At 55.6% G+C, this 21,578-nt stretch overlaps 2 protein-coding genes across 2 annotated transcripts; both read right to left on the reverse strand.

The window, feature by feature from the left end:
- Window positions 1–917: 917 nt before the first annotated feature.
- On the reverse strand, window positions 918–11,272 carry LOC127600641 (alpha-actinin-3). Its single transcript, XM_052065346.1, has 21 exons — window positions 11,037–11,272; window positions 9,031–9,145; window positions 8,823–8,942; window positions 8,640–8,726; window positions 8,199–8,286; window positions 8,023–8,101; window positions 5,891–5,972; window positions 5,177–5,262; window positions 5,007–5,099; window positions 4,691–4,921; window positions 4,464–4,611; window positions 4,234–4,384; window positions 4,062–4,170; window positions 3,853–3,993; window positions 3,575–3,757; window positions 3,367–3,501; window positions 2,988–3,167; window positions 2,734–2,880; window positions 2,286–2,351; window positions 2,054–2,212; window positions 918–1,479 (listed from the first exon to the last, which is right to left on the reverse strand). Exons 1-21 carry the CDS (start codon window positions 11,157–11,159, stop codon window positions 1,321–1,323), a joined length of 2,682 nt encoding a protein of 893 aa, XP_051921306.1. The 5' UTR covers window positions 11,160–11,272; the 3' UTR covers window positions 918–1,320.
- A 2,685-nt stretch (window positions 11,273–13,957) lies between these two features.
- rbm14b (RNA binding motif protein 14b) lies at window positions 13,958–21,075 on the reverse strand. Its single transcript, XM_052065405.1, has 4 exons — window positions 20,984–21,075; window positions 18,982–19,334; window positions 17,582–18,575; window positions 13,958–15,756 (listed from the first exon to the last, which is right to left on the reverse strand). The coding sequence occupies exons 2-4, from the start codon at window positions 19,328–19,330 to the stop codon at window positions 15,477–15,479; spliced, it is 1,623 nt and encodes a 540-aa protein (XP_051921365.1). The 5' UTR covers window positions 19,331–19,334; window positions 20,984–21,075; the 3' UTR covers window positions 13,958–15,476.
- Between the last annotated feature and the right edge of the window lie 503 nt (window positions 21,076–21,578).

Here is a 21,578-nt window from a genome sequence, read left to right on the forward strand (position 1 = left end):
AAAATGTTGAAAAAGATCATTCCTTTCAAAGACGTCTCTCAAAAATAAATCTGACGGTCGGGAACCGATGGCTCGCCAGTCGGCTGTGGCTCTTTTGATGATTGCATCTGGCTCGCAGATAAAAACAAAATATTCTCGCTTCTTTGATCCATCCATCGATTTTTCACCGCTCACGTCTTGTTCAAGGCCGCGGTTGGCGGCAGGAGCAATTTTAATTGGATGAGACTGGCCTACGTTGGCCCTTGTTGGGTAACCATGAATCGGCCCGTAGCTTTGAGCTAATGCTAATTAGCTTTGAGCATTAGCTCAAAGCTAATCCTTTGACGAATAAGATGGCGAAAAGAAAAAAAGAGGAGTATGGTGGACTGAAGGATTCGATTCGCTTTTGTGGAGAGAACGGCTTGTGCGGTGTGTGTGATTTGCAATGACAAAATACCATCGATGAAACCATCGAATGTAAAGCGGCACTTTGACACGCGTCATGCTACGTTCGCATCAAAATACCCTGCGGGAACACACACACACACATGACTCACTGAAATACATTTCTAAATATTTTGCTTTCATGGCTCTCTTAGCCAAAAAGGTTCCCAAGCCCTGATCTACAATGTTTATTGAAGTATTCTTTTTTTTTTTTTTTTGTATTTTGACCATTTTTGACAAATAAATGCTCCAAATGACGATAACTGCATCTTGGATGTAATCAGTAAAGATAAGACACCTGGACGTGTTTTGGGGTATTTTGACCATTTTCTACAAATAAACAATAAGGCCAAAATGCTCATTTTAGACCATCCGAGGGGTCTGTGAGCTGTGCTTCTCTGGTCCCCATTAGCCATGGGTGACCCTCCCTCCTTGGCTTGGTGGGCTAAATCAGCACACACTCGCGCACGGCTCAAGGAAGAAGCAAGACGCTGTGCAGTGATGGTTCAAATCTGACAAGGTTTTATTTCAAGTTTTGTTGTTTCCAAAAGCTTTGATGTGGATTTTAGTGGGGGCGCTGGAGGAGGGAGCACAGTCGAAGGTCACACATCAGCCCGTCAGAAACCTTCCAACCACATCTCGTTAAGACTCCCAACACACACACACACAAAAAAAAAAAAAAAGGAGGATCCACTTATCGTCATTCCCTGTGCTGCTTTATTTACACCTGGAGCTACCCACAACACTTGACTCCTGATCACCTCGCTGCTCTCATCCCTCCTCCAGACCCGCTGTGGGGCATTGTGTGTGTGTGCGTGTGCGTGTGTGCGCGTGTGTGTGTAAATAGGCGGTACAACAAAGACAAGTTGCCGGAGCGGCCACGCCTCCCGGCGGGCCTCACAGGTCGCTCTCGCCGTAGAGGGCGCTGGAGAAGGAGATGTAGTCCAGGGCACCGGCGGAGCTGTCGGGGCCGACGTAGCGCGTCATGCGGCTGATGCAGTACTCGGCCTGCTCGGGCGGAAGCTCGCGGCGGAGTTCTTCCACTGTGATGTAGTTCTGAGTTGGGGGTGAGGGGGGACGTTCTCAGTGCTCGGTCGCATAGGGTGACTCTTGTCTCACGTCAGGGTTAGTTGTAGATTGCTCGGTGCAAAGTTTTTCAAATTTCAAATTGAGGGATGTGGAAAAGGTGATGAAATAGACCAGGAGTTGCTCATTTCACAATCCTCGGCTACGTTGACATGCAGTCAATAACCCTTTCAAAACTCAAATCTGAGCAAATATTCGAGCGGCCATGTCGATTCGGGTTTTTGAAAATGTAAATCCGACCATAGTAGTTGGTCACATTCAAAGCAACGTTGCTTTACGTTGTGCGCAGACTCGATCCGCAAGGAATCTTGCTCTTTGGGCTTGCCGCCAAGAGGCGTGACGCCGGCGGCGGCCATCTTACGTTGCCGCCGGCTGAGCGAGACGAGTTTGAAGACATTGATTTCTCGGTGGCGTTTTCACCTCATTTTTTGTCTTGCCGGTGAAAAAGCCACAGTGGATTTTTATTTTTGCATACACTGTGTGTGTGTGTGTGTGTGTGTGCGTGTGTATACACAATTGTAAATGCTCATCAATGCGCGTGTACCTTGTCTGAGGCCAGAATCTTGAAGGAGGCCATGACTTGCTCAGCGGTGTCGGTCTCCGCAGTTTCTCGGGTCATGAAGTCAATGAAGGCTTGGAAGGTGACCACGCCAGTGTTGTTGGGGTCCACCAGGGTCATGATGCGGGCAAACTCAACCTCTCCCTGTTGCAAGTAAACAATAGATTGAAAAGAGAACACATGGCCAAAGCAGTCCAGTGCACCGGGTGAGGCTCACCAGGTCGTAGCCCATCGAGATGAGGCAGGCGCGGAAGTCGTCTGGGTCCATCATACCGTTTCTTTTCTACAAAAGACAAATACATTGAAACTCCACTATAACGAAATCACGTTTGCAGCGAGACATTTTTCACAGCAGGGGGTTTTCACTGTAGCAAATTTGATCTCAGATGCAATGTCCGTCCTCGTCTGAATCCGACACTAACAAATACTTCCTGGCATGCAATAAACCTTTAAGCCAGCCACGGGACGCTTCGTAGTCCTCGATGGCCATAGTTAGCGCTCGAAGGCTAAAAACCTTACGCTAACTGGAGCGCTTCTCTCTCATTAGCGCTCCAGTTAGCGTAAGGTTTTCGTGGCCCATCGCTTTGTTAAACGTAGTTTTTTTTTTCTTTAAATCAATCAATCAACGGAACGTCCACCGCATGCGTCCGTCACACACGCCTCACCCTGTCAAAGTGGTTGAAGGAGGCCCTGAACTCGTTGAGCTGCTCCTGGCTGATGCCCTTGGCGTCACGGGTCAGGATCTGGTTCTCCACCTCGTTGATGGTTCTGGCAATGGTGGTGAGGAGCTGCTCCCAACCCACACGGATGTGCTGCAGAGGATCAAGTGGGACCTTAGCGGACTGGACAAGGAAAACAAAACGAAAGACAAAAACCACGGCCTGCCCACGGGCCCGCCGCCACCTTATGCGCACGTTACCTCCATGGTGTAGTTGGTGTGCTTGTTGTCGAAGATGAGCGACTCCTGGCTCAGCTGGTGGTCGCCTTCCAGCTTGTCGATGTTGGACTTGTAGTTGATGATGTTCTGCTCGTACTGTTTCAGACTGTTCATCTGATCCTCCAGAGAGCCGGCGATGTCCACAGACACGTGGCTAATTTCCTACACCGGAGCGGGGGAGGCGGGAGGGGGCGGCGGAAAGTTCCATGACATGGCCAAGATGTCATGGCAACGGCCAATCAATGCATGAGATCGCTCGGCAGCAAAAAACGACCTCACGACCGAAGATGAAAAAGGATCGGGTCTCACTTTTGGGCCCTGGAGCTTCAGGGCTCAGACCGCTTCCCAATTGGGCCCTTACCTCCATCTTGGTTTGTATCCAAGGTCCGATGATGTTGGCTTGGGCGGCAAATTGGCGCCTGAGCCGCTCGTTGGCCTGCTGTCGGGCCACTTCCTCTTGCAGCAATTGGTCTCTGAGGGGCACCAGGTGTTTGACCTGCACACCGACACCCGGGCCGTCACAAAGAGAGCGTGACCCGACCGGACGCCGCTCGCCCGAGCCGGCTCACCGTGTCCCATTTGGTGCTGATGTCCTGGGGCGTCAGGTTGGTGTAGGGGTTGATGCCGGACAGCTTGATTCCGTACGTCTGAGCGATTTTCACGATCTCGGTGTGGATGCCCAGCGTGGCCATGCGCTCCTTGTCGGCCTCGGGCAGCGTGGCCTTGAACTGGTCGTGGGCGGTGATCAAACTCTGCGGCGGTGGCGAGGAAAGGCGGCCTTCAGCCTCGCGAGAAGACGAGCGACGGACGGCGCATAACGGACGGCGCGCGGTCGTTGGCGGCGCACCTGGATCTCCTCGATGCTGTGGACGATGAACATGTCCTGCAGGTCCTCCATGGCGCCATCCATCCAGTTGTTGAAGGGCGCCGCCCTCTTGGCAAACTCCAGGTACAGCTGGTCGATGGTCTCCCACAGCTTCTCCACGCGCTGCGGGGAGGAGCCGCCCGCGTTAGCGGAGACGGCGGCCACGGCGGACCTCGGGCGGGTTTTGGTACCTCCAGAGCGTCGCGCCTCTTCTGGGTCAGAGTGCCCAGGTTGTCCCACTGGTCGCAGATGCCCTGACAGCGGGCGTTGACCACGGCGGCGTCGTGGTAGTCCAGCTCGCTGAGGCGCGACACGGAGAATGACGGCCAGAACGGTGGAGGTGGGCCGAGGTCTCGGTCTTACTTGAGCTCCTGGGCGATGGCGGCAATCTGCTCCACGCGGTCCTGGTGAGCGGCGAGGTCGCTCTCGAAGGCCTCGTGCTTCCTCATCAGCGCTCGGATCTCCATCAGAGACGCCGACTCGTAGTCCTTCCTGGAGAGCAGGTCCTCCTTACCTGAAAGCGCGCGGGGCGAGGCCGGGCTGCGGTCACGAGTCATCGCCACACCGATGGCCGCAAATCGACGGGCACCGACCGGCGGTCCACGACTCGTGCATGGTGCACTTCTGCTTGAACTTCTCGGCGAGGTGGTCCAGCCTCTCGAGGCGACGGATCTCCGTGAGCAGCCACTCCTCGTAGCCCTTCTCCACCTGCTCCAGACCCTTCCAGGCGTTGGCGATGTCCTGCGGGACCGAAACGCCGGCCGCCAGTGACTCGTGCCTCGCTCGCCGCGCGTGCGGGCGTGCGGAGCCGCGCGCTCACCGACACCATCTTGCCCTCGGAGGGCATGAAGGCGGGTCTGTTGCTGAGCCTGAGTTTGGTCTGCAGGGTGTTGAAGTTGATCTCCAGCTGACACTTCTCCTGCACCCGCGGCGGTTTGTGCACGCGGCGGTAGTCGCGGAAGTCCTCCAGCTTCTGCCGCATGGCGCGCATGGACTGCTCGGCCGTGCGGTTCTCCAGCCAGGGGATGGTGCGGCGGATCCACTCCAGAAGCTGCGCTCGGCCCACAAGGCAGTGCGCGCTCGAGGGCGGCCCGAGACCAAAAGCGCGCGCCACGACGCGAGCCGGCCTTTCTCACCTCGCTGGCCAGCTTCTCGTACTCTTCCATCAGCTTCTCGTTCTCCTGGTTGACCGCCAGCACCTTGCAGATGCGGTTGGCGGCCGTCTCGGCCTGCCCGCGCCGGACGGGATCGGTCAGACGTGGCGGCCCGCGAGTGCCTGACCCCTCCCCCGGCGACAAAAGCGTACCTGCTCGGCACCGGCGAAGGCGTGGTAAAAGCAGGACACGTAGGTCATGATGGCCTTCTCGTCTGGTTTGGGGGTGTTGACGATGTCTGAAGGGCCACATCCGCAGTTAGCCTATTGACCCTCGCGACACGCTTGTTAGGCGACAGATGCCACGGGATGTACGTCCGGTGGGGCGGAAAGCAACCGTCCGCCCACTTGTATTGAGACGCAAGGATGAAAAATACAATCGCCACCAAGCCAGCAGGACACCTGGGCGGGAAGGCGTTGATGGAGCGGATCTGGTTAGTAGCACCGAGTGGTTTAGGTCCTATCTAGCTGACAGAACCTTTTGTGTCACCCTTGGCTGCTCTGAGTCACGAACTGCCCCACTGTCATGTGGTGTTCCACAGGGCTCAATTCTGGGGCCTCTGCTTTTCTCGTTGTATCTGCTCCCATTGGGTTCCATCTTAAGGAAACATGGTATTCCCTTCCATTGCTATGCAGATGACTGCCGGATCTATGTCCCACTGAGCAAGAAAGACGCCTTCTCATGAAGATATTAAGGCCATGGGTGTTTGAAAGTGCTCCAGAAATACTCTTGACTTGACTTGACCTTCTCCCTGGGCCGGACGGCACCGCGTAAGGCTCGCTGCGCCGATCGCAATTCGCTCGAGCCGCCGACAAGGACACGCGTCATCGTGGTGAAAAGCGGACAGAACCGACGCCGACTCTCACCTTCGGCGTCCAACATCTTCGGGATGTCCAGGAACTTCTCAGCCACCTCGAAGGCCGTGTTCAGGTTGCCGATTGGATCGTCCTGCGGGCGACAAACCTCAACTGTGACAAGAGACGGCCTGAGAGGAGTGCAGACTCTTTTCAACTCTCCTGCAGGGAGGAGCTCCACCAACAAGCGAAGGAAGGAGGGAAGGAAGGAAGGAAGAAAAGAAGGAAGAAAAGAAGGAAAGAAGGAAGAAAAGAAGGAAGGAAGGAAGGAAAGAAGGAAGAAATGAAGGAAGGAGGGAAGGAAGGTGGGAAGGAGGGACGGAAGGAAGAAAGATACTAAGGAAGGAAGGAAGGAACAAAGGAAGGAAGGAGGGAAGGAAGGTGGGAAGGAGGGACGGAAGGAAGAAAGATACTAAGGAAGGAAGAAAAGGAAGGAAGGAAGGAAGGAAGGAAGGAAGGAAGGAAGGAAGGAAGGAAGGAGGGAAGGAAGGAGGGAACAAAGGAAGGAAGGAGGGACAGAAGGAAGAAAGATACTAAGGAAGGAAGGAAGGAAGAAAGGAATGAAGGAAGGAAGGAAGGAGGGAACAAAGGAAGGAAGGAGGGACGGAAGGAAGAAAGATACTAAGGAAGGAAGGAAGGAGGGACGGAAGGAAGAAAGATACTAAGGAAGGAGGGAAGGAAGGAAGGAAGGAAGGAAGGAGGGAACAAAGGAAGGAAGGAGGGACGGAAGGAAGGAAGGAAGGAAGGAGGGAACAAAGGAAGGAAGGAGGGACGGAAGGAAGAAAGATACTAAGGAAGGAAGGAAGGAAGGAAGGAAGGAACGAGGGACGGAAGGAAGAAAGATACTAAGGAAGGAAGAAAAGGAAGGAAGGAAGGAAGGACGGAAGGAAGGAAGGGGGGAAGGAAGGAGGGAAGAAAGGAAGGAAGGAGGGACAGAAGGAAGAAAGATACTAAGGAAGGAAGGAAGGAAGAAAGGAATGAAGGAAGGAAGGAAGGAGGGAACAAAGGAAGGAAGGAGGGACGGAAGGAAGGAAGAAAGATACTAAGGAAGGAAGAAAGATACTAAGGAAGGAAGGAAGGAAGGAAGGAGGGACGGAAGGAAGAAAGATACTAAGGAAGGAGGGAAGGAAGGAAGGAAGGAAGGAGGGAACAAAGGAAGGAAGGAGGGACGGAAGGAAGAAAGATACTAAGGAAGGAAGGAAGGAAGGAAGGAAGGAAGGAGGGACGGAAGGAAGAAAGATACTAAGGAAGGAAGAAAAGGAAGGAAGGAAGGAAGGAAGGAAGGAAGGAAGGAAGGAAGGAAGGAAGGAAGGAGGGAAGGAAGGAGGGAACAAAGGAAGGAAGGAGGGATAGAAGGAAGAAAGATACTAAGGAAGGAAGGATGGAAGAAAGGAATGAAGGAAGGAAGGAAGGAGGGAACAAAGGAAGGAAGGAGGGACGGAAGGAAGAAAGATACTAAGGAAGGAAGAAAGATACTAAGGAAGGAAGGAAGGAAGGAAGGAGGGACGGTAGGAAGAAAGATACTAAGGAAGGAGGGAAGGAAGGAAGGAAGGAAGGAAGGAGGGAACAAAGGAAGGAAGGAGGGACGGAAGGAAGAAAGATACTAAGGAAGGAAGGAAGGAAGGAAGGAAGGAAGGAAGGAAGGAGGGACGGAAGGAAGAAAGATACTAAGGAAGGAAGGAAGGAAGGAAGGAACAAAGGAAGGAAGGAAAGAAGGAAGGAAGGAACATGGGAAGGAAGGAAGGAAGGAAGGAGGGACGGAAGGAAGAAAGATACTAAGGAAGGAAGGAAGGAACAAAGGAAGGAAGGAAAGAAGGAAGGAAGGAACATGGGAAGGAAGGAAGGAAGGAGGGACGGAAGGAAGAAAGATACTAAGGAAGGAAGGAAGGAAGGAAGGAAGGAAGGAAGGAAGGAAGGAAAGAAGGAAGGAAGGAACATGGGAAGGAAGGAAGGAAGGAAGGAAGGAAGGAAGGAGGGACGGAAGGAAGAAAGATACTAAGGAAGGAAGGAAGGAAGGAAGGAAGGAAGGAAGGAAGGAGGGACGGAAGGAAGAAAGATACTAAGGAAGGAAGGAAGGAAGGAAGGAAGGAAGGAAGGAAGGAAGGAAGGAAGGAAGGAGGGAGGAGAGGGAGGGAAGCAGGCACCTTTCTCAGTTTGGAGTAGTCGATGAGGTCGGGTCTGTGTCTGTGGATGAGGGCGCACAGAGCCAGGCCGTCCTTCCAACTGAGACGGCGGAAGACCGGGAGGAAAGCATCAGGGATGGACAGCAAAAGGGCAGCGGCACGGGACCGGAAGGGGACGGATCCCCTCGGCGACCCACCTGATGTGGAAGTTCTGCACGTTGACGTTCCTGTAGGGAGCCGTCTTCCTCTGGCACCACAGCAGCAGACCCTCCTTGGCAGACGTCTCTGCACCAAGGCACACGAGCATACGCACAGCTCTTCACTTGAAAGCGGGAGACGCACAATTTGACAATCGGCGGTCAAAGTCGGCGAAAGCCTCAACCTGCGAGTCACTCGGCCGGCGTGACCGCGACAGCTAACTAGCGCGCGACGCACCCGACCGTCGGACGCCACGATTGACAGAGTAGCTCAATGCGGGTATGAGAAAGGGCGACTCGGGCTGTCATCCGGTGAAGCTAACAGCTAGCGCGCAGAATCTTCCATTTCCTCCTGGTTGGACTTGCGGCCGAGCGGCGCTTCAAGATTCCCCCGCACGGGGTCACGGGGTCACGGGTCCCCGCGTGTAGAGGCGGACGCACCTTCCACAGAGATGTCCTGGATGGCGAAGCGCAAGATGATGGTCCAGATCATTCCCAGGGTCATCTTCACGTTGCCGTCGACGATTTCTGGGAGGGCACACGCACAGGTCAAGTCCATTTTGTCATCCTCGAGTCTCAGGGGGGGGGGGGGGCGACGGCGACGACGCGCGGCAGTGCGCTCACCCTCGGCGCCGATGGACACCAGCTTCACGCCCTTGCTGCAGATGAAGTCCAGAGCTTTGTTGACGTTGGCGATCTTGTGGAAGCGCATCTTTCCCTTGTCCGGCTTGGGGAGCCTCTCGCCTGCCGGCGCAGGCACGCACGCGACGTCAGCCGGGCCGTCCTGACGCGAGCGCCTCGGCCCGGCTTTTAGCCCGCTGGCCACGCTTACCTGATATGACCTCCAGAAGCAACATCAACTTGAGACCGTTCCTGAAATCCTCCTCAATGTTCTCGATCTGCGTGCCGGCTTTCCTCAGGTGCGAGTTACACCAGGCTGTGAAAGTCTGACGCAGGCGCAGCACCGGATTCAGAACAGGCACGCGCACGATGATCCGAGCCGCCTCCATCAAATTTCTGTGGTTTCGCCATTAGCGTTTGTTCCGCGCGGGAAGTGGTCCTGCCTCTAAAATGCGCGCAGGAGCAATTGTGCACCGCTGCAACCCTCTCACGTGAGCTCTCTCTGGACTCATTCCTTCCTTTTCACACCAGATGAATTTCCAAACGGGACACCACACCATTGCCACTTTGCTTCCAGTTTCAGTCGTGCGAGCGAGGCTTGTTGTTTGAGGACGCGCGGAGCGCCGCTTTCAGGAAGTGCAAACATGGGCGTCGTTTGCGAGCCCCTGCAAATGTTTTCTCGGATTTCTGAGAGGGCGACGTGCAAGACTCATGATTGCAGATTTCACTGTCACAAACCCGAGCTGGACTTATTTTCTACTCAGTCTTGAATTGTGTTGTGACTCATCGACACTTGGTAACGTTTTTGGATCTGGACGGGCGTGAGACCGCTTTGGCCGTTGTAAGCGGGGCCGCCCAGCGAACCGGTTCCTTGGGCCCCCGCCGCTAACGTTAAAACGTCATCCAAACACGCTTGCCTTCAAATCGCGCTGCCGAGCGGACTTTTTGCTCGCCGACGGGGCCCGTCTGATCAAGCGAAACGTTTGACAGTAGGACGGCCGTTTCTGCGGGTCACCCGACACCGAATTGAGGTCACTTCTCAGGGCGCCGCTCGCATTTGATGTGCCCCCCCCCCCCTGGGAGGGCGGCCAGCCGGGGGTCCTGGCAGGTGCGGGGCTCCTTTTGCCACACATGACCAAATTTAGACAGACTCCTCACGCGGGCCTCTCGGGCCACTAGGCCAAGTCGCGCGTGTGCGCGGACAAGGTGCATCCGAGCTAAATCGGGTCGCTATGGGACACCGGCGGACAGCTGAGAAGGCGAGATTCCTGAGGCCGGCTCCAAGAGGAAGGGATGGATCGGGGGGGGGGGGGGGGGGGGGGATGACGAGCGTGCCCAAGCACTCCCGCTAGCTAGCGTCTTGCAAAAGGCCCCATGAAGTCAGCCCTCACGCCCAAAGCTTGCCCGCCACCCTCGGCGGCTCGCACCTGTCGCTCTCTCAACTCTTGCGATGAGGTCACTTCGCCAGCAGCCCGCCCGCCCGCCCGCCCGCCTCCCTCCCTCCCCCCACCCAGCCGAGCCACCTCTTCACCAGCTCTACGTCACTTGAAGGAGGACTACCGGGGTCCTGGACTCCTGGTCTACTTGGATCGGGATCGTTTCGGAGAGCCGGATGGCGAGTGGTCTTAGCGGGAAGTGAGCCCACCTGTCTCTTAGCCACTTTGGCTCATCTCATCCACAACAGCAAGCGGAACACGCAAAGCCCCCCTCCCAGCCTCGGATACTCCCCCCCCCAGCTCGGGCTGTGACGTCACCGACGCCTCACTCGAGTCGGGAGCGGCTTGCGGGTGCGCCAATTTGAGTCTGGTGCCAGAAACAACTTTGTCAGGGTGACGTCACAAGCCCCCCATTCGAGGGAGGAGCGGGTCACAGGTGTGCTAATTGGCCACCGGTGAGGGGGGGGGGGCGAAAAAAAACCCAAATCGAAGCGGAGTGAAGTTTTAGGCTGACAGAGGCCGAAGACACGATTATATTTAGACACTCCTAGGAAGGGGGGGGGGGGGTGGATTGGGGCAGGGGGGGGGCCAAGTGAAAGACAACACTGAGACAGTTCCAAGACCAAAAATATCCTCACGGCCACGACTTGGCACCACGAGCAGCAAGACAAACACGTCATTGGCAAACACGTTTGAAATGAAGAAAGAAAGAAATTTGCAAACTCTCGCTCTCGACCTCTGGCGCACAAACTCACGGACGGCGGGGGGGGGGGGGGCGTACCTTCCTCTGCTGCTTCTCCCAGGCGGGGTCGAGCAGCAGGTCGCGGTCCCAGTCATCCTCCTGGGTCATGTAGGTCTGCTCGTGGTGGATGGTGTACGTCATGTGGCTCTCGAGCGTCGTCATGGTGGCCGCTGAAAAGAGATCAACAAGAATGGGGGTGGGGGGGACACCGGCTCTCGTCCTGGGGCGCTCACGCCGTGCTCCGCACTGACCGACTGACTGCCGTCAAGCGGGGGGCCGAGGGTCAGGCTCGTGGCCCGAAAAAGGGGCCGGTGGGAGGGCCCCCCGAGGCCGCGCCCCATCCCTCCCAACAGCCACCCCCCCTCCTCCCCGCGCGCTCTCCCATGTGCACCTGTTGCTGCTCGCAGGGGGAGTCTCATCGTCAGCGCACGCAGAAACTTGGGACATGATTCGCCGCCGGAAAGCTCCCGCCCGCCCGCCCGCCCGCCTTGTTCCGGGCGGCAAGGGGGCGAAGTGATCCAATCATCGCCCGGCATCATCACTCCGCATCCGTTCGGACGCTTGCTTTCACTTCAAATCGTCCAAATGGTTTGGGTGACTGCGGCGCGTGAGCCGGTGCATGGGTTGGCCATCCCCGACTCCATTCCGGGAGCAGATCATCTCTTGTTTACTCCACACACAAAAAAAAAGAAGAAGAAGAAGCCGTCTATTCTTAGGAGCGAGCTATCGATGTCGGCCATCTGGAGATGGCGCAGAGGTAGGCGGCCGTCTCCGTCCCTGCTCCGGCACACCCGAGTATTCGGGCCCCAATCCGGCATGTTGTCGGAGCACACCCGAGCGACAAGCCATCGCTTGACTCGGGTGTGCTCCGACAACATGCCGGATTGGGGCCCGAATACTTGTTGACCCCCCCCCCCCATCCCAACGGCATCGCGTCAGAGCTTGAGCAGCTCCGTGTGCGACTATAAAAAGCCTGAGATTTCGCATCAAGTACATTTGTGAGGACACTGAGACGAGATTCCAAGCAGATCCAGAGCTGGGGGGGGGGGGGGGGGGGGGGGGCGTTGGGCTTTAGTCACGCTTCTGTGTTTTAGATCACGACACCAGAAGAATACCAAATTAGATACACTGAGCCTCCTGTCAGATCTGCGACCCATTGCTTGAGTGGCTTTTCTCTGGGTACTTTAGTTCCCTCCCAGTCCAAAACCATGCACGCTAGGCTAATTGAATTTTTCAAATTGGTGTGATTGTGGCAACCGGTTGTGGATGCCTCGTGAGACTGAAGTGCTCCGGGTCATGTTGGATGCTCTCATCCGCCTTCCTAGTTTACATTAGAGGGTGACATTTACGGTATATGGGAAAAGATGGGGGCGGGACTTTCCTTTCGGATGACAGAAACCCCCAAAGAACGCGAACCGGAGAGGAGGAGCGGGAAGAAACACGGGCCACAGACGCTTCTTTTCATTGCATTCTTTATTCAGCCTTTCCTGAAACAACAGCTTACGATTCTCGGACGGCAGGCCGTTGCGGTTCCCGACATCACTCACCTTGCGAGGGCGGCCGCTTCCATCTCCAGCCTCCATTGTTGATGACGAGCAGGGTGGCGGCGGCCCGATCTGCGCCTCGGGATGCCCCGTCACACGCATGCCATCAATTTTCCTGCTGTGTGCTTGTTTTGTGTTTGCACTTTCTTCACTGCATACTGGCACGTCGCCCCCTGTGGCCATTTACATGCGCGTTTTAGTAAGGGGGAGGGGGGGGGGGTTAGACACTTGAGGCAGCAGCACTCCTGCACTTTCGATGTCGGCTAAGACGTCATAACGTTACTTTCGATGTTTGGATGAGACAAAAGGTGATGACGGGCCTTATGCTGCAGTGCACGCACACACACATCATCTGTAGAGCTGCAACCAGCGACGGAAAAGTTTTCCTCCGTCCTTGGTGGATGAAAACGACTTACTTGAATGAGCGCGTTCCCTCGCTGAGCTGAAGTCCACCCCAGCCGCCCGCTTCATCCAAGCAGGGGAGTCGGCAAACCGAGTGACGACAGTGGCCCGGAAACGCTGATGAGAGGCCGGGGGGGGGGGTCTTGGCCGACCCGTACCTGTCACAATTTGTTAGCCGGCTCAACATGGGCGTGCCCGCCTTGACGCGGCGGCACGCTGCCACCACCGTCGCCATTTGCGCCAGCGCCGGCGCTCATGATGACCTAAGGCATCGTCTCATCCCAAAACAAAGTCATCCGAGCACCAGGGGGCAGCAACAAATAGCGGGACGCAAACACACCGTGCATCTTAGCTCCACAAGAAACGCTGGCTTTCCTCAAGGCTCCCATTTCTTGACAGCAAGCGAGTGACGGCGGTGGAAGGGATGTCTCACCGTAAATGGGTGGGTGGGGGGGGGGTCACTCGACGTGCACACGCACACACAAATAGCCCCTTTTCATGTGCATCCCCTCATCTATCGGCGAGGCGGTGAGAGAGACCAGTCGGCGCTCCCAGCCGGTGGCGGCGACGGTAGCGGCGGGAGAAAGCGCGGGGCGTGAACGGCGGTGGGCGGGGCTTGGGTGCGAGGGCGGCGAATGCGGCGGACTGGGAGCAACTTTCGGGGAAGGGAGAGTGGGTCCGTGTCCCCCTTTTGTGACAACGCACGCACGGGAGAGGCGGCGGCTTGTCGATGCGAGCGGGGTGGGCTCAGAAGAGAATGAGAGGGAAAAGGGGGGGGGGGGGCAAAAGCTTCGTTGGTTTACCTCGGCGACGACTCACGCCGTGCTAAAAAGTCTTCCGCGCCCAAGCCGCCATCCGGGTCACCTAATCCAGTTGACATAGTTAGTGGCCATTTGGGGTTGGGGGGGGCACACGCATGCACAGGGAACACACAAAACGCGACGCACCCACCCGAGGCATTCCCGCCCCCACCCCTGCATGAAGAAGAAGAAGAAGAGCGTACATGGCGCAAGCTTTGTGTTCCTTTAGTCAGCAGCAAACAGCCAGCCAAGGTTTATTCAAAGTTTGGATACACGTGGCAATCCCAGCATTCCCTCAAACAAATAAAACATAAAGAGTCCGCAAAGTTCGACAAAGGATGCAACCACCACATGGTGGGGGGGGGGGGGCGTAGCAAGGCAGTTGGGTGATTGCAGTGGGGTGGGGGCAGGGGGTGGGGAACACCGTGTCTATGTGCAGCTGTCAGATCGTTAAGAAAAATAAAAATGTCTTTTTTTTGGGGGGGGGGGAACAAATAGATGGCATTTGGAGTCAAGGAAGATAAGAGTCCCTTCCCCCACCAAACTCAATGGCGCGTCTTCCGTGCGAGGTCAACGTAAGCGAGCCCCCCCCCCCCTCACGTACTTGTTGCGGAGGCACCGAGTCCAGCTGCGCATTCCCAAGTCGACATGCACGGCAGAAACCGACAGGAAATAATAAAAACACAATCAAAATAAAAGGGGGGGGGGTGCTATCCATGGATGGGAGGTGAAATGAGGGCTAAGGTGGGAGCTGCTGGATAGAAATCAGGAGGTGAGGCAGTGGCTTCTTGCGTTGCCATGACAACAGCGGGGGCGGTGGGAGAGAAGAAACTAAAGCTTCTTGTGTGCTTTGACAACCCCCCCCCCACCCCACCCCAGCATGTGCTTGTCTGACTTCTTGACTCGACGAGCTGAGATAAGGCAATAGAAAAACTTGTTTAGGAAAGACCCCCCCCCCTGCACTTGAACACACACGTGGGAGGATGACGAGTGGCACAGAACCTAACTTCTTGAGGACCTCAACACAGGCGAGTCGTGGAGGCGGCTCACTACTGGCCCCCCCCCCTCCAAAAAAAGGGGTCAACGGGCGCTCGTCACAAAGTTGGGGGCATTCGGCTTTCCGGTGACATTTCGCAATCGCCCTCAAATGAAATTTCGACATCTGGACTTGAAATAAGCGCACGTGCTTGTTTTTTTTTTAATTTCCATGAGCGTTTCCAATGACGTCAACTTCTTTTACTTTGAAAGGACGATTTCGGCCTGTGGACAAATTGCCATGAAACCGGACTGCCGATCGAACTCGGGATATTTGCGACGGACTAAAACAAAAACGAAACTACACGCCGATCGGCAGGAAAGCGTCCGGAACGAAATCGTCCGACGCGTCATTGGGCAATCTCACGGGCGGGGGGGACTCATCGATTCCAATCAGCCTCGGACGAATGTGGTCATCCGGCCGTGCGCGCCGTGACCAGTTGAACTCGGGTGCGCCAAAACCGAGGTCGGCCGCAAAGGTTCCGCGGCGCATTTCCAAAGCCCCGCGACCCAAAGTTTGCGAGAGTGCCGCCGGCCCCCCCGCGACGGCGGAAGACGGGCGAGCTGGTCAAGCAGGTTAATGGCCCCCACCGGCACCCCCAAACAAACGCACACCCGGCGGCCCGTGGGAGGAGGAACGGAGCAAAGGAGGGGGATGCGGAGGAGGGGGGGGGTCGGGCGGTGGGGGTGGGGGCGGACTATCGGAAGGGGGACTCAGGCGTGTGAAGGGAGAGTTCGGGGCGGCGGAGGACGGACTCCTTGCGGGTGGTCGGCGGCAACGGCGGCTCATACACTCTGGGCGCGGCCATGGCGGCGGCGGGCACCACCGGCCTGAGGGCGTCCAGCGCGGCCACGGGCTGCCCCGACATGGCGGGCAGCGCCTGCACGCCCGAGATGGCGGCCATGGCGCCGGGGGAGGGGTAGGCGTACTGGAAGGGAGAGTACTGCTGCAGCTGCTGGTAGTAGTCAGCATAGTATCTGCGGGGGGAGGGCAGGCAACACCACAGCGTTACAAGACGCCCGTCATCCCTCCGTCGCATCCCAAACGCAAAAGTGACTGATTAGTTTTGCAGACGCGCCGCCGATTCGGGACAAGGGCCTTCGGACTTCAACCGTGGCCGTTCCTTCCGTTCGGACCAAAATGCCGCCAGACCCGTGTCGGATTTCCTTCTCCCAGATGCGCTGCGGCGCGTCCTCCGCGCCAAGTCGGCTTGGGCTCAACTCGGGACACGGACCCACTTTGACCTCGCGGGTCCCCTTCGACTTCTTCTGCCCTCTTTTGCTACAGTCCCGGGAGGCGGGCTCCGGTTCCGCGGATCTGCGCAACCGTCATCGGAGGAACATCAAGCTGCTGGGAGATGGTCTTCGAGCCTTTGCTTTTTTTCCCCCCTCCCAACTGTCTCCCTCTCTCTTAGTGTGGTCACCAAACGGCACAATGACGCTCGAAATCGGCAAAGACGCAGCTGCGCCGCTTGCTAAGACGACACCCGGGGGTCGGACATGAGCCTGTGGTCAAGTCGCCTCCAACCCACCGCTACAAACAAGTACGGTGAAACTCCTCTGCAATGAAACCTACATGGGCGAAATACCCCCTGGTGTGAAAAAAATCTTCACGCATTAACACTATTCCCACTTTCCTGCCCTCCACACAACGAAAAAAACACCCCTGTTGCGTTATACGAAATCTTTTTCTCTGCTCTTGCCTCGCGACGAGATTCACTATGACAAAGTCTAAACCAACAGCGCCCTCTACTGCTTCGTTGGGAAACGGCAACAGCAACTCGCCACAAACGGCTCCAAAACAAGACAAGAAGAGCTCTGATGCTGGAAGAGAAGGTCAAAGTGATCAAAATGAAAGACGGAGCAAGCAAAATAAAAGACATTCTCCAAGAAATGGATGCAAGTCAAAGTGAATGCTGATCGTAAATTTCGCAATTTCCTTTTTTCCTTCTACACTGACAATATGAAGTGTGTGCTTACATCTGAGATCAAATTTGCTACAGTGAAGGGACAAAAAAAATTGGAATCACGGTTATTTTTTTTTCCTGTTTCAATCATCACAATTTGTTTTTGAAAGCAGCGGTACTGAAAACTACAGAAACTAGAGAGTAGTTCAACATTTTATTAAACATGAAGTAAATTTGTGAAACAAAATGAAAAAGATTAACAATAGAAAAATATGAAAGCATTTTCTTTTGTTTGTTTTCTTTTTTTTACTCAACAGTACAACAGATGGAGAACAATAAAAAAATAACAATGAGCGAGTTGACAGTCTTGAGTGTTTTGGCAGGTACACAAGACCCCCAAGTGAACAAAGCGCCCCCCCCCCCTCCGCAATAATGACTGGGTCTTCAAATGTAACCAGGAACAGGTTGAAGTGAGGGTGCAACATACGCCGCCGCCATCGTTATCATTTTTTATCCGGGGGGGATGGGGGGGGTCTCCGGCTGAGTAAAAGCTAATCTTGTTACGGAGAGAGTTGATCGATCGCTTTGATTGATCGTGATGCCGGCGGCCTAGAGCTCCCGACCAAACTTCCTGCTCAACTTGATCCTGATTTCATGTTAAAATCAAACTTGGCCCGTGGCCCGTTTTTCAATCCCATCCAAATTTGTCAGGGCGGTCGGGGACTTTTTTTGTCGTGTTGGATTTTTTAAAAAAAAAACAAAAAACCAAAACAACCACATAAAATAATCAGTCACTTTTTTGTTTTGTTTTTTCCACTGGCCAATTGCAAACGAAGAACAAGGCGCAGGCAAACTACGAGCTGGAGGTCGGCGTCGGCGGGCAGACGACGTCCTACCTTGCCACGTGGTCCTCGGTCGCCTCGGACGCCGCCTCCTCCGCGGCGCGGCCGGCGGGCGTCGGGAGCAGGGAGCGCCGCGGTTTGGCCCGCTGGTAAATGAAAGGCTTCATGATGGGGTCCGGCAGGAGGGGGGCGGCGGTCCGTCGCAGCGGGCTGCGGTCCCGCTCGCCCGACTTGGCCGCCGCCTGCGGCTCGGCCACCACCTGCTGACCTTGGGCAAAATAATGGGCCTGCCTGGCCGCCTCAAAGATGGCGGCGGCGGCGGGGTCGGCGGCGCCCATGGCGGTGATGTGGGCGTAGGCGGGCGACATGGCCTGCGCCACCGTGTAGGCGGGGTTGACGGCCGCCGCCGACTGCATTTCCAGCCCGGGCGCGGCCGTCAGGTAGATGGGGTTGGCCATGGCCGGCGCGTAGTAAGCCGAGGCGGCGGCGGCGGCGGCGGCGGGACCGGCCGCCACCTGGCCGTAGAGGTTGGGGGCCACCGAGCCGTACACCTGGGCGGCCCCCGACGTCAGCGCCGCCTGGTTGGCCACCGAGCCGTACAGCTGGTTGGCCACGTTGGCGCCGTACACCTGGCTGGCGAGGGCGCCGTAGACGGCCGGGTTGACGGGGTTGCCGTCGGTGCGCGTGCCCGTGGTGATGCCGGTCAGGGCGGCGTACGTGGGGTCGAAGGTGGACGTGTTGTACACCGAGTTGTGCACGCTCTGCTGCACCTGCAGGGGCAGGCCGGCGGCCGCCGCCGCCGCCGCCGCCAGCACCGCCGCCTGGCTCTGGTACTGCTCCAGGGTGGGCTTCCCCACGGGGCACTCGCCGGCGTAGTGGCCCTGCTTGCCGCAGTTGACGCAGGGGATCTTGCCCGTGGGCGTCTGCTTGCTGGGCTGAACTTTGGAGAGCTCCACCGAAAGCGGCCGCCCCTTGAAGGAGGTGCCGTGAAGCGCCTCGATGGCCTGGAGCGCGTCCTCCTTGTTCTCCATGTGCACAAAGGCGTAGCCTAGCAAAGAGGAACGCCGCAATGAGCCGAGCGCCGTTTGGATCGGGGCGGAATTTTCATTGCCGCTTGGGAGGTCTAAGAAATACGATTTTTTGCCTAAGCCCGACCAAACCGTCTGGATTCTGGATTTCGTAGTCAAGCCTCCCTCCCGTAGAATCAAATGGCAAAAAAATCTAAATCTAAATCTAAAATGGCTGATTCGCAGCAGGCAAGTCGCAGCAAAATGGCGGCAAAATAGCGCGAGAGTTGCCTGTCCGGCGAAAAGAACTTGCTTGAAAGTTTCTCCCAAAGGGTAAGCGGTTCAGAAAACGGACGGTCGGTCGGAAGCAGGCCCTGGGTTCAAATGCCCAATTATCCGACGCCATTTTCAGTAAGATACGCAATGGGGGGTCACGTCTGGGCTCACCTTTGACCTTGTCGCATTCCAGAACTTTGCCAAAAGTCTGAAAGAGCTGCTGGAGATCCTCGGTGGTGCACATGCCGCTCAGGTTGCCCACAAAGACTTTGGTGGAGTGCAGCGGCCGCCCCCGCGACTCCTCCACCACCAGGTTGCGCCCGCGGAACTCGCGGCCGTTGAGCTCGCGGATGGCGCGCTCGGCGGCGCCCTCGCCCTGCAGGTGCACAAAGGCGAACTGTCGCAGCACGCTGCAGCTCACCACGTGACCGTAGGGCTCAAAGATGGCCGACAGCTCCTCCTGGGTGGCGTCCAGCGCCAGGTTGCCCACAAAGAGCTTCACCGTTTGGCCCTTGTCCATGGTGCTGCGCGTGGGGAGGAGAGAGAGGGGGGACGGTTACTTTGGTGAAAAAAATATACATTTGCAACTGTCGACACAGGAGCTCTCCACCTGAACTGCAACGCTACTTTCCCTGGTGATAAGAAGCCATCCACGTTACAAAACAAACGTTGCTTCACGGAAGAACAATTTTCATAAAACGTGCACAAAGCTTTCAAGAATGGGGCGTTCCACAGGGCTCAATTCTGGGGCCTCTGCTGTTCTCGGCGGCTTGGTTCCAGTAGCCCTTGTACATCCCATCCTGCCAACTCATCGCCTTCGCAGTCTCCAACTTGGGTCTTAAACTTTTGACACTTGAAGGGCAATGGGAAGAAGGATACTTGAGCGCTTTCATAATAAGAGGGACGTCCGCCAACAGACGGACGTGGGGGGCTAGGACACAATGTGAATGATTGCGATTTTGTTGGTCCTGGTTCAAATCGATCCGATACTCGGTTGCCTGACCGTCTGAACAATACTTCCAATTTTGTCACATGTTGCCCAAAAGTTGTTCCTCGCCTCAACCCCCCCCCAAAAAGAGGGCTTTTCAGAATCTAATCTAAAAGTGCATCACTGTCTTGTTGGTTCTGCTATTGGGACTAGGCGAGGTTGCCACCAGAGTTATTCGCTCAGTCAGAAATCATTTCTTTCTCAAAGTGATTCTTTTTTTTTGGGGGGGGGCAGATAATTGACAATAGTCACTTCTCAGTGGTCACACGCCAACATACAGTATTTTTATGATTTTTGAGTGGGGCATCGCAGCCTTTTCAGACTTGAGGGCGACGCGGGAACCCCGGCGTTGTAGTGTCGACTTAAGTTCACACCGTTACTTGGCATCTCGAAGGAACCGAGGCACGGTTTCAATACGTTTCACAGATGCGCTGGCCATTTTACCCCAAAGCTAATTTTCATCAATTCATCTCATCCTAGCGCTCTTCTTCTCTAGTGGAGTACAACCTTCAACGACTGGTGGTGAACCTTCAACTTGAAACTGTTGCTCTACAGCAGTGATGTCAAACTCCTTTTTTGTCACCGGCCACTTCCCCGGGCCTTTACTTTGACACCCGTGCGCGACAGTCAACTTTTATGTCCCCCCAAAATTCATGAGGTCCGCAGGTTCTCCAATACATCGACATTTCCGAGTGCTTGCAACACACGATTGCGAGAGCAGCTCTCCTGCTCCTTGCCACATGGAAGCGCAGCGCATCGGTTATTCTTCTCATTATTGTTAATATTATTTTTTAATCGACAGTCTCCCTCAGCTTCTTCAGAGCGGCGTGTTGATGACGTCACCGGACGCTGACTCATCACACTGGCGTCGACGCAGACTCGAGTTGGCGACAAAACGGCCAACAAACAACTCGCCGGCGTCGCGAGCGTACGTGAGCCAACAAAATATGGATGGGGGGGGGGGCACAGAAACAAAACAAACGCCGTCGAAAAGTCGAACAGAAAGCAACGCACGCACACAATGAGACCACTTGGCTCTGTCACGTCGATCACGCGTACGCGAAGAACCGGAACAAAGGAGCAGCCTGCGCCGACATTCGACGAGTTGGCGGCTTCGGGCCCGACCCAAGAAACGGGGAAGCGTCGTGCGTTAGAAGGAAGAAACGTTCCAATCGACCATCTTACCTTCGCGCTGGTGCTTCTGCTCTTTTTCAAAATGGTCGCGGCCGCTTCCGCCCGACTGCCCGGCATTCAAGGGGGAGGGGGAGGGGTTTTGGGCGTACGTACGTACGTACTTTGCGTACGTACGTGCTCACGTACTTGCTGTGCGCGTGCGGCCACGTCAGGCCTCTCACTCGATTCGAAGTTTATTCTCGTTTTTGAAAGAAAAAAAATATACTGTATATACGGTATATTCTCGTTCTTGAACATGTTACATGGCACCGATCCCACGAAAACAATGTTCATTTCCACTTTGGTTGTTGGTGGGAACCAGCAAGAAAAGCAAATAATCTCCAGTGGTACGTTAAACTAAATTCGTTTTGTATTTATGGCACTCAATATCCGAAAACATTTCTTGAATTAAAACAAAACAAAAAAAAAGATCCCTGAGGGGCAAATTCAACTTACAGCGCCGTTGACAACGTGGCAGGGAAGCACTTCGACCTTTGCAGGTTACATGATGATCTGCACTATTTTTTTTTCTTTTGCGATAGGGACGGCCGAATGCTAATAGCAGCCTGATTTTCGTGGGGGTTGCCGATACCAACCACAGATACGA

The sequence above is a fragment of the Hippocampus zosterae genome, chromosome 1 (assembly GCF_025434085.1).
Source record: "Hippocampus zosterae strain Florida chromosome 1, ASM2543408v3, whole genome shotgun sequence".
Taxonomy (NCBI): Eukaryota; Metazoa; Chordata; class Actinopteri; order Syngnathiformes; family Syngnathidae; genus Hippocampus; species Hippocampus zosterae.

Bases quoted from the DNA above. Each gene is read 5' to 3' on its own strand.
- LOC127600641 (XM_052065346.1), bottom strand. From the start codon at position 11,159: ATGACGACGCTCGAGAGCCACATGACGTACACCATCCACCACGAGCAG. The intron at 8,943-9,030 runs GTAAGCGTGGCC...CTGCGCCGGCAG, and splicing joins GCTTCTGGAGGTCATATCAG to GCGAGAGGCTCCCCAAGCCG. The intron at 5,973-8,022 runs GTGCCTGCTTCC...TGTCGCCCGCAG, and splicing joins ACTACTCCAAACTGAGAAAG to GACGATCCAATCGGCAACCT.
- rbm14b (XM_052065405.1), bottom strand. From the start codon at position 19,330: ATGGACAAGGGCCAAACGGTGAAGCTCTTTGTGGGCAACCTGGCGCTG. The intron at 18,576-18,981 runs GTGAGCCCAGAC...CCTCTTTGCTAG, and splicing joins GGAATGCGACAAGGTCAAAG to GCTACGCCTTTGTGCACATG. The intron at 15,757-17,581 runs GTAGGACGTCGT...CTCCCCCCGCAG, and splicing joins ACCGAGGACCACGTGGCAAG to ATACTATGCTGACTACTACC.